The sequence below is a fragment of the Triturus cristatus genome, chromosome 2_1 (assembly GCF_964204655.1).
Source record: "Triturus cristatus chromosome 2_1, aTriCri1.1, whole genome shotgun sequence".
In the NCBI taxonomy this organism is placed as follows: Eukaryota; Metazoa; Chordata; class Amphibia; order Caudata; family Salamandridae; genus Triturus; species Triturus cristatus.
The window spans coordinates 831,379,247-831,396,808 of NC_140581.1; the positions used below are offsets into that span (position 1 = coordinate 831,379,247).

At 43.7% G+C, this 17,562-nt stretch overlaps 1 protein-coding gene across 2 annotated transcripts in view; it reads left to right on the top strand.

Annotated features, from left to right (window-relative positions):
• Positions 1–17,562, top strand: part of FANCC (FA complementation group C) — a 1,034,531-nt gene that overhangs the window by 924,470 nt on the left and 92,499 nt on the right. For both annotated transcript variants that reach the window (XM_085632903.1, XM_085632904.1), the window contains exon 12: positions 16,164–16,245. In XM_085632903.1, the coding sequence (XP_085489029.1) occupies positions 16,164–16,245 (82 nt within the window). The remainder of the gene's footprint in view (positions 1–16,163; positions 16,246–17,562) is intronic.

Sequence of the window (17,562 nt, forward strand, 5' to 3'; positions counted from 1 at the left end):
GCTCTATGCTGACAAGCCCGCTTGTAACAACGATCGAGCGAGTGTAGTTTGGTGGGCCAAATGAAGCATGACACTCGGTGGGTGTGTGAGACAATACCGTCAAACTTAAAAATATTTTTTTTCTTTTATCTCAGAGGACAGGCCGACACATCACTATTGTGAGATTCTCCTGCTTTTAATATCCTCTCCAATAGCCTTACTGGCTTGAGTTTGTCATATCATGAGTGTGGCGCCCTCTTTTATCTCTACTTAGTTGTCCAACACACCAAGATCTCAAACATGGTGACCACGCAAATTGCAGCCTTAAAAGCTGACCTAGCCTTGGGCCTCTCTGAAGGAAATCCAGACTTTGCGTGACCGACTGGCAGCCAACAAAGAGGACATTGTGGCGATGAGTTAGGAGCTTGAGAAATTTCAGGAAACAAGTTGCAAAGTGGAAGATGAAATTTGCTTGTTGTGGGAGAATTGTGCGGCTCTTGAAGAAAAGTTGAAGCGCGACAACATCTGTATAGGAAATGTCAGCGAAAGGGTGGAGGATGACAATCTGGTCCAACTCTGTAAATCCCTGTTTCGCTTTCTCATTAAAAAAAAGTTAGTCTTGCGAGATACCTATCATTCGAACCCATAGAGTTGTGAGTGCCTAGCCCTGGCCCTTGCGCTAGATCGCTAAGTGCTCCTCACAGTTGAAAGAAAGAATAATGAGTCGTGAGAAAAGTTAACACGCTTATCTTTCATCTATACAACGATATCATAGCTGCCAATTGTCCAGTTTTTGCCAGGACAGTCCCAGAAAGTTGAAGACTGTCCCGGGGAATTTGTTTTCAAATGTTAACAACTATGCGATATGTACCACAACCTTTTGCAGGCCACCCTGAATAAAAGACAAACTCTGGCCCCTGTGTCGGCGGAGCTGCAAAGGCAGTAGATCCGCAACCATTGGGCCTTCGTGTTTGCTCTGTGGTTTCAAATTAGTGCTAATTTCCACACAGTGTGCAGGCGATACTGGGTCTTTCTCTGGAGCACCCGGTTTCACCGCTGAACAAAGACAAGGAGTGGCAATGTACAGCTAAGGTAAAGTGGGGGAAATCTAATGCATCCTGTCATGTGACATGTAAGTGACTCGCTTCTAGACAACTGCTGGGGCTCATAGACACCGAGTTTTGCAGACTAGATGGTTGAATTCTATGGCTCAAGATTGTTCTCTCTGATGCTTGAGGGCGTTTGCTATGCTACGGGTTCTGTTATTGTTGTTGGGGTTTGCTATTTCAAATGGGGACTTGGTTCGCTTGGCCAGGTTAATCGTCTCTCCTGCAGCGATTTGACGCACTGAGCTTCTCTTGGAACAGTTAAAGAAGAGTGGGGGGGGGGCAATGTCGGTTGCAGTGCGATCCATCCAAGTGTTGTGGACGTATCAGATCCTTCCCCTACTTTGACAGGTAGCTGGGATGGGATTGGTGGAGGACCGGGGGGAGGGGTTGGGTTTGGTCGAGTGGACGTTGGAGGGTAATAGTGTTCAATTAGCTACTAAACCTGTGCATTGGTTTTGGTCCTGATGGTCTCTCTCTGGCTGACAAGCAACTACATCCCCCTTGGGGGCACATGGTGCACATAAGTAGTGCAGTCAGACTTGCTGTCTCCTCAGTACGATGGTAAAATGTATTTCCTGGAAGGTAAACAGTTTAAACTCTCCACCCACGCGCATAAAATATGGTGGCAAGTGTAAGAGGTCTGCCATGACATAGCCTGTTTGCAGGAGAGACACTTGAGGCATGTGGATACTTTTAGTGAAAAACAGACTGTTTCCTACCCATTTGTTTTGCATCTACACTGACCTAAGAAAGGAGGGGGTCATGATCGCACTGCATCTGGATCACTTTTGGGGATCTTTACATTCTCAGGTCGACCTTTTTTTGGAGAGTGTGTCAGTTCACAATTACTTATCACTTTATGCTAGATGTATCAACATGAGATGATACTAGGTTTTGAAGAACCTCCTTCTACTGCAACTTTTGTATTAGCCCTCAGTAACAGATGTCTCCCGTAAGTAGTGTGGTGCCCATTGCACAAGATTATTAACCTTGTCTCTGTAACAAAATCCTGGAACAGAGGACCGTCACTGTCCTAAAATTATGAGAGGTTAGAAACAATCCCACAGTGCAGATAGGCCATTAACATGGCTCTGGGACCTGGTATTTAGCATCACCCTTACTACTGCCCACCTAGCAGGGAAGGAAAACATTTTGTGAGATACCTTTATGTATGATGAGGTAATGTCTCTAGATTTGAAGCTTCAATAGGAGGTGGCACTCTCCATGTTGCTTGAACAGGGAACGTTTCGAGTAGATGTTTTGACCGCCCTCTAGACCAGGAAAGGTCTGTCACAAGACAGCTATCTGTCAGTGGAGTTTCTTTGGTTTTTGATCAAGTCGAAATGGTGAAAAGGGGGTCCGTCACAGTAGGTCAGAAGCATGCGTGCTAAGGTCTGGCATCTTTTGTATGTCCAGTGCAGGATTATAGACCTCTTCTAGGAAGCTGGCTCTCTAAATAGTGTACTAAAATGAAGTATACTTTGCAGAGAGTGCAGTGGGTTCCCTAATGGTTTACAGAGGCTAAATTAGATAATACTAATGCTCTATTTTGTGGTAGTGCGGGAGAGCAGTTAGGCTTATCAGAGAATAGTGCTCAGCATTTGTTGTACTCACAGAGGAAATAAATGAGACACTCAAAGCATAAAGCCGAGACCAATTTAGAAAAAAATAACACTTCTTTTTATATTTGTTTTAAAACCCTAGAACTTTGTTCAAAGATAAGTACTGTTTTCAATAGCAATATTTACAGGTCAGTTAAGTGTTCAAATCTGTGTGCTTTTACGCACAATGCAATACTATGGGAGGAAAAGTCAAAGATGCATAAAGGTAGGTTCAGTCGGTTTCAGGGATTCACCTTCGGAGTTCGGAGTCATAGTGGGCCAGTGTCCAAAGTACTACCAGCAGTTCTTTGGGAATGGCCTGGGTTCTACCAGGAGCAGGGTGCTGGTGAGGTTGGTAGCTGGCGCACTACGGTGAAGAAGGGGCCACCCAAAAACAGACTGCACAGAGGGACTTGTGGGCCAGTCCGAGAGCTCCCAAACAGGGGCTTCGTTTGCAAGGGGTCTTGGAGCACGGGGGCACAACCGGTTTGTCGAGACCCATGCCAGGCGGCTCGGGTGCAGAGTGGTTCGGTCAGCAGGACTGGGTGCACAAATATGCACCTCGCGGTCAGGACTAAACAGCTGGCAGAGGAGAAATCAAGGTAGCTGGGCCAATCTCGAAGTGGGTCTCAGTAATGCTAACGTCCCTCGATGGCTACTTGGTCCTGGTGCAGTCAATCAATCAACCAGTACTTGTAAAGTGCACTACCTACCCATGAGGGTCTCAAGGCGCTGGGGGAGGGGGTGCCGCTACTGCTCGAAGAGCCAGGTCTTGAGGACTCTTCTGAAGGTGAGTAGGTCTTGGGTCTGTCGTAAGTGGGTAGGGAGGGTGTTCCAGGTCTTGGCGGCGAGGAAGGAGAAGGATCTGCCGCCGGAGGTCGTTCGTTGGATGCGGGGGACAGAGGCGAGGGTGAGGCTGGCGGAGCGGAGCTGGCGGGTGGGGGTGTAGAAGCTGAGTCTGCTGTTAAGGTAGGCTGGCCCGGTGTTGTGGAGTGCTTTGTGTGCGTGGCTGAGGAGCTTGAAGGTGATCCTCTTGTCGACGGTGCAGTGAGTTTTGGACTGGACTCTCACTGTTGGTGTTTGGTGCAGGGCGTCCAGTACCCCAGAGGTAGGTGCAGCACTGCTCTGGTTAGTCCTGGGGCCTTCACACATGGTGGGGACACAGTTCTGACCTTCCAGAGCACAAGTACCTTCTCCTGGTCGTCTGCAGCGTTGGTTGGTTGGGGAGCTGCAAGGCGATAGACCGGACTCTGCTTGTTGGTGCCTTTGGACTGCAGGAGAGTAGCTCCTCTACTCCAAGGGCGATTTTCGAAGTGCTGGCAGGCTACCCAAGGCTTTGGTAGTTCACCAGCTCGCAGGGCAAGTCACTCTGTCACGACTGTCGAGAGAGGGCTGAGGACAGGCAGAGTTTTGCGCCAAAGTCCAAAATTCTTCAGCACTTCTCGTCAGGCAGTGACTCTTTTTCGTCCTTCTTTTGTTGATCTGTCAAATCTGAGTTCTTGGAAGGGGGCATAACCCTGACCCTAGAATACTGATTCCGTCCAAAACAAGACGGAGGAACTTGAAAAGTGGGGTCCACATCAGCTGGCCCGCCATAGGGGGGGTGCTGCCTGAATGTGGGCACACCTCCTAATTTTTATAATTTTCCCGCCTGCTTGCTGCCAAAAAGTGGAGTCCGGGCAGGGGAATGGGCATCTCCACTATCTAGAGAGGCCCGAGTCGCATAACAAATGCACAGGGCCTTTGAAGCTTCCTGCCCTAAAATGCACATACTACGTGGAGAAGGTGTGAACACCTCTGCCCATAGCAGGCTTTATTCATGGCCTCCAAGAGCGAAGGCTGTCAACTCATAAGGTTGGAAACCTTTCCATGGTGGCTGGCTGGTTGAGACTGGTCAGTCAACATACTAGTAATCGGTAGATTTTCAGGGAGCACCTCTAGGTGCTCCCTGGGTGCCTTTATTATTAAATCCAGCACTGGTATCAGTGTGGAGTTATTAAGACAAGGTGTTTGGTACCAAACATCTCAGGGTATAGTGAAGCCACCGTGTAGCTGGGGAACTTGTAATGACGAGTGCCCAGCCCATGTACTTGTTATCGCTTCTCTGTGCACTTGTAATATCTAAGGGTGAAATTAGATAACACTGGGATATATCCACTCCCGCAGATATGCCCAAAAATGGGTAGAGTGCACCCTGCCTTAAGGCTGTAAGGCCTGCCTGCCGTTGTCATGAGTACAGAAATGAAGGATGGTCTATTTGGTGAGCATAAATGGTGGTTTAGTTTTCAAAGGCTATGTGATTAAACTGTGTAGTACGTTTCTTATTGAGTGGGAAAGAATGTTATGCAAAATTGTAGGTGGGGCAGTGTTCAAAAGAGAAATAAGAAAAGGTACAAAACAATTGCTTCAATAACCCAATAATTTGCAAACAGTAGCTAACAGTTGTTGCATTCAGAAAGCTGTAAACTTTAAAAAATGTGGTCGTGGAAATGTGGCAATGAGTTCACCCCCTTGGTCAGATAGGAAGGGGTTCTCAACTCAGGACAAAAGTGACAGTATTGAAAAGGTTATGGAGCCACCATAATTTTAAGAGAATGAGAGTTCTCATAAAGCACCATCGTTATATGAGAAATTACATTTCAGACGTTAAAAGCATGACTAGAGACAAACCAATAAAGAAACGTGAGAAAGGTGACTGTGATGCTACATAAAAGTCCAGTGGCATGCATGCAGTGGGCGGCCAAGCCCTGAAACACCAAGGGATGAAGAGGAGGTTTCGTGTCCTCTCGCCTTGTAGAAAGGGTGAACAGAGAAGGAAGTTTGCCAAACTCCTCCATTTTCACTCTTACTTAAACGTTCGCTCTGTCTCATACGCAGCATCTCCTGTTTTGCACCTCTTCACTGTTTGAGAATCTGAAATAGGTCTGAAACAGCAATGTCAAATGCACCCTTACAAGATGTTCCTTCTCACTGTCAAACAAAACTGACATAATGCATACTAGAACAAGGAGAAAAAGTGAATAGGTGCCTACCTTGCAAAAGGAAGTTGCAAAAGCTAGAACTTTTCCTAGAGATTTAAAGGAAAAACCTCCAGTATAATTAATCATTGGCTTCAGCTCTGTTGTGTTTGAGAATTCTTGTTGAGTGGGCAGGATAAACTGAGTGCTTGGCTGACCTTGCACTGCATGATGGGACAGTCCAGCTTTTGGAATTTTTAAAGCTGTGCTGTAGGTTTTCACCCTAGTTATTGTCTGAACAGAGGACACTATTTCCCTTTTTGCTTTCAGCTTTAGGTGTTTTTCTAGAGGGGTGCTTTCGGTCAAATGTACTTTACTAGGAATTATTTTAGCTACATTAGAGGAAAGAAATGGTGCCTCCTATAGCATGATCTATTTTGTAAATTATTGAGTATTTTAAGGAAAATATGAACAACATAAAACTAGGATTACAGGAAAATAATTTTCCGTATTGTATTTCCTTAGGGTGTATTCTACTTTTACTGAAACTTTGTGTTGGAGATTCATTACCCAGAAACTCTTGGCTAGATCCACTGATGGCCTTTAGCTCATAAACACTAAGTGGTGGATGTGTCTCACAGTTGATAAGTTGTAAATATGTAGAAGGGCAAAACTGTTGACTTTTTGTTTTGAATCTGTGTGATTCACAAACAAACCAACTAGCTTTTGTTTAATTGTTTACTTAATGACATTTTGGGTTCCTTTTGGATTTGAGACCAAGAACCACCTATCGAGAAGTTGGCACTTGTGGCTCCCTAACTTGTACCTATTTTATTTGATTCTTTTTTTTAAACTTTGAAGGACGTTATAATAAATGGAACACGGAAAAAGTGAATGATTAGAGGCTGTCACTAGACTTACTATTCAGACTAAATATCACAATGTGGGGAAAAATTAGAAAACATCTGATCGCCTATTTTGTGATTCCAAGTAATTTGGACTCTCAGGGTTGGAGAGTCATCTTTTGACTGTACTATGATTCGTTTTTTACATTGATTACAAAGCCAAGCTTCTGAAGGGGGTTTATAGTAGACTGTACTTGAAGGCATAGCCCTGTGCAATCCTGTTTGATAAAAATCATATTTTACAGACAAACCAGCATTCATTTTCCTTGAGCTCTGAGGAAAAAAGTTTGATTAAATGTTGAAAAATTGGCTTCCTTAGAGAAGACCAAAAAGAGATCAATGGAAATGTATGCCCATCACATTAAAATTGAAGAAATTGATTTTGATCTTTGAAGGTTGAGATGGACAGAAAGGGATCTTTGAAATCCACCATCCAATATTTTGCCAATGAAATTATGGAAATTTAAACTTTGAAGGTTTTTGATTGGTCTCTCCTTTGTTTCTTCTTCACTCAGCCACTGTGCTTAGGAGCCCATCATGATATGGTGACGAAACGTCTGTAGCACTGTTTCATAGTGGATTATGAACCTTTTGATGTAGTAGAATGATATCTGCTTTGGAGAAATGCAAATGTTGGGGTTGAGATGCTGGAAGTGGACAGCTGTAAAACTGTTGCACTCCCCATGTTTTGTTGATGCAAGAAGATGTCCTCGGAGACTGGTAGCCCTCAACCTACCAACAATCCAACTAAATGAGGACTTAGCTTTATCAATGGCGGAGAAGGCAGATGCAAACCCTTACAGATTAAACGCTAAAAAGGAGCTGTTGCACTGAACGGCCTGCTAATAAGGAATCTCTCTTTCTCAGTTTTGTTTCTATCTAGAGGAGTCATTTTTCTTACCTTTTAAATGTATAAATGATTATGGATTGATGATAAAAGGCTGTTGAAGTCTAGTTGATAGCAGGTCTGAGAGCCATTGGCTATTTCTTGTTCTGCTAGCGAAAGGACTTCATTAAGTGGTCATGGCACTCCTAGACAATTTACAACTAGCTTATCTATGAAATAGAGCTATTTAGCAATAGTAAAGTTAGGCATGCAACCCAACTCCCCATAGAAGACATCATCATGCAACCTCCCACCACGACAAGGAGTGACCACCTTTTAACAAACTGGAACCCTCCCACCACAGAAGACACTGCCAAAATTATGCAGACAATCCATTCAGGGTCCCCACAGATCCCTGACCTCACCACATGTCCAACCTGGGAAGAACACTGATTAGCTCCAACCTCCCCACCATCATCAACTCTTTCATCCATAGCTGAACCTTCCTGGATAGCTGGAAACAGGCAGAAGTCACAGCTCGCCTGAAAAAAACCTCAGTAAACCTGAAAGACCTCAGCAACTACAATCCAGCCTCGCTCTTTCGTTTCACAGCCAAAGTCCTGGAGAAAGAGATCAGTAGGGTACTTTCCGCCCATCCAGCACCACCTCCTAGACTCCACTGAGTCAGGGTGCCACAGCAACCACAGCACAGAAACCGCACTCCTCATAGCAACAGACAACATCTTGTCCATCATGGACAGAGGGGAAACCATCGCTCTCATCGTGCTCGACCTCTCTGCAGCCCTCAACACCATCTCCCATGGCACCCTCATCACCAGACTTCAGGATTCAGGAATTGAAGGTCCCGTCCGGAGTTGTATCGCCTCCTTCCTTTTCAATATAACTCAACGAGTAAGACTCTCCCTTTACTACATGGAACACAATAAGCTCGTCTGCGGAGTTTCCCCAGGGCTCCTCGCCCAGCCCTGTACGACATGGCACACTTCATGGCATCATAAGAGCTGACAGCATCAACATTGTCTCACATACCAACGACACTCAACTCATCCTCTCCCTTATCAACACAAACAACATCTCCAGGACCAATTTCCCCTCCTGCATGTCCAACGTGGCCAACTGGATGCGAGAGAACTGCCTCAAACTCAACACAAACAAAATGGAGATCCTGATCGTCAGAATAAGAGCTCCCCTTGGGACTCCTCCTAGTTTTCCCATCCGAATTATGCCCCAAAGACCACGCCAAAAACCTCGGTATCACCCTAGACGACTAACACGCTATGAATTTACAGGCCAATGCTGTGATCGCATTCTGCTGCCTTATCCTCAGAATGCTTTACAAGATTTTCAAATGGCTCCCCAGGCACACAACACGCACAGTCACCCAGGTCCTCATAACCAGTAGACTTGACTACCACAGTGCATTCTACGTCGGCATCTCCAACCAGAACACGCAAAGACTCAGACCATCCAAAACGAATCCTAGAAGGCCCCAGAAGAGATCACATCACTCCCTACTTCACTGAACTACACTGGCTACCCATCCAGAAACATTGCCAATTAAGTTGCTCATCTACACCTACAAAGCCCTCCACATCGGACCAGTATACTTCAATGACAGACGTCAACTCTACCAACCTCCATACAGCTATGCTCTACCTCTTTCTCCCTCGCATGGGTCCCCCACATCCGCAGAAGCAAGGCAGAAGGGCACACCTTCTCCTTCATCACTGCCAAAAACTGGAATTAACTTTCTCAACACATCAGGACTGCTACTTCACTTCTCAATTGGCACAAGAAACTGAAAACCTGGCTGTTCAGCTAGGAGCGCCGCCCGGCCTACGTCTCTGCTCCAGCTCCTAGATACCCTCACGGGTGATGTGCTGCGCACTACAAATCGACTTAACATAACATGACTGTACCTTAAGTTTGCTCCACGTTTAGTTTGCATTCAACCTGATGTAAGTTTTTAGGGTTCACATTTGGACTAAGGGCTTGTCTGTGTTAATGCTGTGCGTGCTTCTCTTGGGTGCATTCTAGATCAAACCTGAAACTGCAGTGTCTATTATAGAATATTGAGGTTGGTGAAGGTATAATGTCCGGGACTCTGACAGAAGAACCAGCAGAAGTTCCCCTTATAAAACTACTAAAGATGGTTTTGACACAGAGATTTCAACCTTCCTAATGTCGGAAACATAGGATTCTTAAACTCATGGAAATATTGACATTAAAGGCAGTTTGTCTTCTAGGAAGCATTGCTAGTAACTGGATGACGAAAGGCTGCACTGGCTAAAACAGCCAAATATTGGCAGGCAGTAGGATTATGATAAAACCCTCAAAAGTAGGGCTAACACGCTTTGTAGGGATCATAGATTTGCACATCATTCACATTTTGTGATATTAAACAACAATACGGAGACGGAATAGAAACTCAGGAGTCCCCACACATGGGTAAAATATGCTTTTCTAAGGGGTTTCACTGAGTACATAGTTCAATGTACAATAACAAATAGAAACGCTTGCACTCAGGGACGTCACATGGCAGGATTTCTTTTAAGTGGCTGCGATTTGCCAACATGTACAACATTGAGTTAATTAATCGAGCACCTGTCACTATACTGGCTTCTGTCACTTCCCTTTTTCAGAGAGAAATTATGAAATGTTTTTTTGCCTATGCTTGTCTGATTGGCTGAAACAATGGTGATGAGTCATCTACACTATCAGCCAATAGCTGATCCTTTTAGGTGCCCTATTCCGGGCCTATGGGTTAGTGTTTCTGTTTTGCGGTGGTAGATGCTATCCACGTGTGTCGTGCCATCGCATATAGGTCCGACTAGTGTTGAAAGTCGGAGAAATAACATTAAACATTCTCCTTATGTCGGAGACTATCACACCTCCAATGCGCCTTTTCTGCGTTTGGAATGCATCCTGCCAATAGTGGAGTCTGCAAAGGCAAGTGAACAATTGCATTTTCCGAATTCAGTTAGACTACCGTATTCTGCGTCTGCCCACGAACCGGGTCGGACATGCTAAATCCTTAGTCTCTTGTTTGTTCTTCAAGATGTCGAAGGAGTGGCGATCGAGTACACACAGCACGTACAAAGTGAGGCCATGCCTTGATTGGCAGTCTTAAAGTGGTCCGCTGTGCTTCGGATACGGCAGGAGGTCTGAGCAGGGACAGACACATTAGACCGAGAGCGAAGAACCCACCTTTAGCAGCTGTGCGTGTCTACTGCCCCCAGTCCACTTAAGGTGTGCAGGAGACCAGGCTGCTTGTAGTTGAAGGGGTAGCATTGCACGCCTGCTCGACACGAAGGACGCTGTGGCCTACACACATCTCTTGTGGTCATTGCGAGCACCCGGGGAAGGACTCATGGAGGAAACTAGCCAACGAGGGGGCAAACAGAAATGCTGTGCAAAGAAATACACTATGTTCACTTACGAGATGTGCATAAATATGTGTTGTACCAAATAGAAATCACAAATGTCCCAGAATTGAAAAAATACAACGCTTGTAATGAAAAGAAACTCAAATCCAAAACATGTATAAGACGAAAATGTACTGAGGGCCTTTGCGTAGATTATTCCATCGAGACAGCCTTGTTCTGTTGTCACCTTCTACATCCTGCCCCTGCCTACTCTTGTATACAATTTTGAATCCTTTCCTGCTCGCTTTTTGTAGTGTAAAGGGTTCGGTTGCTTCCAGGGCTTTAAGTGGGCTGGGTCGCACCGGTGCTGAGCACCGGCAGGTTTTTTAAAGGGGGCCTCGAAACGGGTCTCTATGGGGCTCTCTGCTTTGTGCCCTGGCACAGTCGGTCCGTGTTTTTTCTCGGACTGCAGTGACAGCAGGCACGTGGATGTGCGCGTGCTCACACTGCTAACTTCTCTTTAGTGGAGAAGTTACGGCATGACGTCATGCCAGGTGAGCGTTGTAGGGAAGGGAAATCCTTTAAAGAGAGTCATTTTCTCTCGGGATTCCCCTTCTCTCTTTGAACCTCAGGAGCAGCAACATCGTCGTGGTGTCACCAGGGCTTTAAATGGAAGATGTTTCGATATTATATACAAGCCATAGTTGCTACTTATTATTTATCTTATACAACTAACAACCATTGAGAAAACCAATAGTCCTTACTTGTTGTAGGTATGATGTTACTTGTTGTATCAAATATCTAGATGCGATAACAGAGAGACTCCCCCCCCCCCCCCCCCCCCGTCTTTTCAACCCACTTAAAGCCCTGGTTGCTTCCTAAGTTTAAATCATTTCCAGTTCCTATGGCACATACTCGCTTATTGATGAACCGCTACTCGCCCATTCCTTTCTATCTCTTGTCTTACATTTTCCCAGATTTTTCAGTGATTGATCTAAAGTTATGAATATATCACATTTTTATTTTAAGAGTAGAAAAACACTTTTTTAGGCTTACGCTCTTGGAATATAATGAAAAGATGTAGGAGTTAATATCTTAACAATAATAGCAAGTTCCGTCGTCTGCCCGCTCCCTCGCTTTCAAATTAATGAGCCTGTGCTTATTTGAACATCACTCATGTCCGTTCTGTGCCAGCTGTGTGATCCAGCGCCAGCGGCAGGAGTCACGGGTTTCTTGCATGAAGCAATGCCCTCTCTCCTTGGAAATTCCCAGAGTCGCCGAGTTCAACTGAGCAGACGGCAGAGGGAGGAATGTAATGAGAGAGATTTATTTTCATGCAGAACCTCGGACCTTACAACCTGTTGAAATGAAATGTGAGGACAGGCCACGGCTGATTGGTCCTCATGCACTTGATATCCTTGAGAAACAGGGCATTCCATGCACATCTCATTAACAGGACAGTGGAGAAATGTGAGAGGTGAGATGAAAAGCGAAACCGTTTTGGGATGGTAATCACTGTGCGGTTAGTTCGCACTGCAACATTGCAGCAAAACGTACCAGTCGGGGCTGTTCAGCTTCTGGCCCTTTACTGGCAAGAAAGTTTATATTTTAAACAGGTTTTGTTCTCACTTTATTATTTGGAATATGTTTGATACACATTGTGCTCTCTAAAAGTATGTCATGAAGCCATTTTCCATAATTCTTCAAATTTGTGATGCTGCTGGAATAGTAGTAAAACCTAGCACTGCCGTCCTTACTGGCGCTCTATCGCATCAGAACAATGGGTCCTTCAAACTATCCTACTTAATACTGCCCTTACCTTTTTGGATGCACCTACCTGCATCCCCCATTTTACTATTGGGTGTTGGTGGATCACACCATGATTCTGTCAATGGAAGAGATGACGTTGCTCACCAAAGGGGCAATCAAACTGGTACCGAAGGTACAGAAAGGGCTGCGAGTTACTCCCAGTACTTTTTTGTCCCCAAGAAGGACTGGAAACTAAGACCACTTCTAGACCTCAAACTCTTGAACTCCTTCCTCAGGAAAGAAAAGTTCAAAATTGAACTTTCTCAAGAGCTTCAAACCTTGCAGCCCAGGGACTGGATAGATACTTGTATGCTCCGTTCCTACAGTCCCACTATAAGTACCTACCCTTTATGGTGGGATTAGGTCACTTCCAGTTCACTGTACTGCCCTTCAGACTCACATTGTTCCCTTGGGTCTTTACAGAGGTCATGTCGATGGTTTTGGCAACTTTTTGCAGGTCAAGGATACACATGTTCCCGTACCTTGAAGACTGGCTTCTGAAGATGAGTTCACCACAGCTAGTCTCAGACCACCTAGTCACCAAATCATTGCTGTCCACTTTAGTTTTAACATGTTGAAATACTATCTTCAGCCAGTGAAGATTATATGTGCCGTTCTGGGCACAGTTGCCTTGAGGGCCTTCCCACCTCCGTAACAAGTCTCAAGGCAGTCTGTTATGTTCCTTGTGTTCTTTTTCCACCTTATCCATGCTCCATTAGTTTCTAGATTGATAGGATTAAGCAATACCAGGTGGACGCTCAGCTGTTTGTTGGGCTTGCTGGTGCGAAGAAAGGAATGGTGGTTCAGAGACTGACCGTGTCCCAAAGGATTGTTTTCTGCATCAAACTCTGCTGTGCCTGGGACGCAATTCATCCTTCATTAGGCTCATTTCTCCAAACCAATGGCTGCTACTAATGTTTTAGCTTGGTGTGCTCCTGTTTTGAACATCTGTCAGGCAGCTCCATGGGCATCTGTCCATACTTTCACCAGGCACTAAAATGTACAAGTCTGCAAAGAGCGCCCTTTTTCCCCACTTGGTCCTGCAGGACTTCCTGGTGTGAAGTTCACAGGCCCACCTACTTGGTGGGGGCATTGCTTTGGTGTCAGTTCACAGGTGAATAATCTGTGGTTAGAAGCAGGCTTCGAAATAATACGTTATTTTCCTTTAATAATGGTCTATCTCCATCTGGTGGATACTCTATCTAACAAGGGATTGTTCAGGCTTCAGAATGCAACTGATCTCAGAGAAGAACAGAAAAGGAAGAACCTTCTGCCTATGTCTGTCTGTGTAGAGGAGTGTGCCCTAGCCCAAGCTTTGGATGTGCTTTTCAGCATCTATACTAGCTGGCCTCCTTGTGTCATAGAGACATAAAGGACAAGAAAGTCACTTATACTGTTGAACCAGCAGTCCAGTGGGAACGGTGACCTATGATGGAGTCCTCAATAATGAGAGTAGTGGTGCCTAAGTGAGGTTTAGCAATGTTGCTGGTTAGTTTCTTCACTGTAATATTGCTTTGGTGCTGCTTAAATATCTTACTCTTTTCTGTTAGGATAAGCCGGCTAAACCCAGATTTTCTAACTGCTATCCTCTGAAAAGGCATTGAATTACTAAATTTGCGAGAGTTTTATATTGATAGCATTCAATTAATAATCCAGGATCTCCTAATACCATGCTTTACTATTGTTTTGGGTTTATAACCACTCGTTGGCACTTGAATGGAGCATCCTCCCATCCAGTGAACACATTTCAGGATTGTCCCATTGGTCTGAGATTAACCTAGCAATATCTTTTTTTATTTTTTTCTCTCTAGTATTAGCAAATTAGGCCACTACTGATTGTAATTCAACACTTTATTTGCTGGGCCATGGCTCATATTGCTTGCCAAATAGTTTTCTCAGGCCTAGTTCCATCACTCAAAATTTGCTGTTCTTTATCTACGGACTCTTCTCTGTGACATATATTTCAAAGCTGCGTAGTAATCTTTCTAGTGCATTTCCTGTGTGTGTGCTAACTTCATTTACATCAATAAACAGCAAAATAGGTTACTTCTGCATTCCACTTTATTTCCATTTTTTCACTGTATCCGTATTAAGTACATTCTCAGTCATATGTTTGACAGAGAATTTACTTGGAAGGAGCTAGGTGGAAAAATACAATCAAAATTCCAGCGCATGGACAATGGCTAGACAAATCTCATATGCTCCAACAGCTTATATTTGGAAATCTTTGTAACATTGCTCAGCAGAGAGGAAGCAGCCCTCAAACGAATCTGTTAAAGGCAGTGTTGTCATTTGCACGTGCACAAAGCAATCCCAACTTCCATCACTCCTGTAGCATGTGCTTGCTTATGAAGCAGGGGCTCACATCACACATCTACGTAAACATTACTAATTTATCTCTGCCTGTCAAAGGTACACAGGTGTTGCTGGCAGCCATCTTTGATAACCTGAGACTCATAGGAGGATAGATGGGGTGCAGTGTCATTAGGTTGACTAGTTTAAGATTCAGGTATTGCTACTAGCACATTGAACTCAAGTTCTACTGCAGAGCAAGGATATTGCTTTGATAGCAAACTAGGACGTGACTACCAAGTCTGTGTATGGTGAAAGGAGCCTTTTTCAGCTTAGAAATTCCTTTTGGTACAACTCTGAAAAGTCTAAACCTACTCTCAGCACCTTATTGGGTGCCTAAAATGTTGAAATCGTATCACATCTCTCCTGCTAGGATTGAATTTGAAGTGCTTTGTATGACAAACAAGTACTTCTCTGGTGCCATCCTTCTTAACTGATGCTAGAAAATCACATCCTCTTACACACATAAGTCAGTTCACCTCCACCACTGTACCGTCCTCAAATCCAGGTGTATGGCATGAAACAATAGATGTTCCATGGCCCGGTACCCCATTGCACAGCCTTGATTTCATTGTCTTCCTCTTCTCCAGATGCTTAGTCAGCATCTCTGTTTCAGCTGTAGACAGTTTAGTTAACGAAGAACACATTATAACTCCATCACATAAAGTGTGTACATAGATACGAGGAGCACTTATCATGACAGTGTATTGCCTTGCTAGAGAGGTGGATATACATTTTGTCACACTATTTTATATCCGGGTTCTTAAGCTGTGGTCCGGGGACCCAAGGGAGTCCACAAAGCCTACTCATTGGGTCAATGACTGCTTAGAAATGTAACAATATTTACAGATTAATTAAGTGTATATGAATAAAGAAGCTAAATGTAATTTTCTTTTTTTTTTTTTAAATGTTCTGTAAATGTGAAGGAATTTAAAATTGGAGGCTAAACATTAAGTTAGTATCCTCATATTGATTTGTGGGAGCAGTGCAAGTGCATTGAACAGAATACAGTATGGGCGATGAAGGGCCTCAATTGAATTTAGAAAAGCTCCAACATTCCCATTAAAATTTTAATATTGAATTTTTCAATATTTGATTGTGAATTAAATACAATATTTCATAGTTTGTGTATTTGTTTGATGAATGCTTGTTTGTGTATTGTTTGTGTATAGCATTGCATTTCAAATCATCAAAAATGCTTTGTGTGGACCCTTTTAATTCGTGTTGATTTTCTCCCAGATTTACCATCTGCCATTTGGTGCCAACACCTCAAGTGCATTGCTGACATGCTGAAGATGGAAGTTAAAGATACTGGTACCAAGTAAGCAGTTACTACCAGGAAATACATTATTTATATGTTTCTTTCTTAACACTATTTGTTTAGAGTGTTGGTGATATAAGGTGTATGTGTGTTTTTTTGTTTTATTTTATTTCAACGTAGAAACTGATATACACTTGTGCCATAGTTATATATACCCCTCTCCTGAAAGGAATGTGAATAAAAGCATCACAGAAAGGAACACTGGGATTTCTTTTTTTTTTTAATTCAGTTTATGTTATTGCTTTTCTGCAAGCAGAAGTAAGACAGTGGCAAAAGAAAGAAATACACAGCTAGAGCAATACCATACTCTGGGAGGTGGGGTACATTGTAGGGGAGACGAAAAGACTGTGCATGACATAAATCAGTATAAAGATAATGGTAGGATTACTTCTTTACATATTCATTTAAGCATGTATACATCATCCTGTAAATAATCTTGGATTGTTACACAGGTATATAATCTTCATATAGGGTAGGTATAACTGTTACATTCCAAGATCATTGAGCTGGTTATAGCAATCATAACAAGGTTCAGTTCTTTCATATTCATTTAAGCCTCATATAATCATCACATGGTAGTTATACTTGGATTGGTACACAGGAATATAACATTAACAGATGACAGGGTTATCTGCAAAATTCCAAGAGCATTGATCTGGTTGTAGCAATTATAACAATTGTATATTGTCTGGTTGGATAATTCTATTATTTTTAGAGGGAACCAAATGTATACGTAAGACGTGCACAGGTAAGAATAAAATAATGTTACTTCTTGTGTTTAAGGGAAGTTAGAGGTGTTGACAGCGTTGGGAGCTAGTATAATGTTTGCGGTAGTGTGTTATATTAGTTGCGAAAGGGAGAGCTACAATAGGGGCTATGCTCCTATCTGAGGGTTATTTCATGGGGGCTCATAAGTGAAAGATCTGTCATCTAATGAGTTCCATATTGATTTGCGGTTGGAGTGCCAAGGAGAGAGCTGTAATGCTACATTGTGGTCTCCTCTAAGGAAAGTAATCCATTCTTGCCACATAGTGAAGGATACCCACTTAAAGTTTTTCCAATTGTTCAGGAGTGTCCTGATTGTAGTGAGGTGTTCACTCTCCTGGGCTCCTATCTTCACTGAGTATCTTCCATCACACATTAGAAACTCCACATCAGAATGCAGATTAGTTTAGCATGCCCTGTACGCAAAAGGCAGTTTAAAGGAAGGTACCTGGTGGCATAACCACAACAGCAATGTGGCATTAAGTTCTCTTCACCCATGGAGATGCTGGGATCCTGGCACCAATCTTCAGAGAGGCTCTCAGTGCTGTCCTC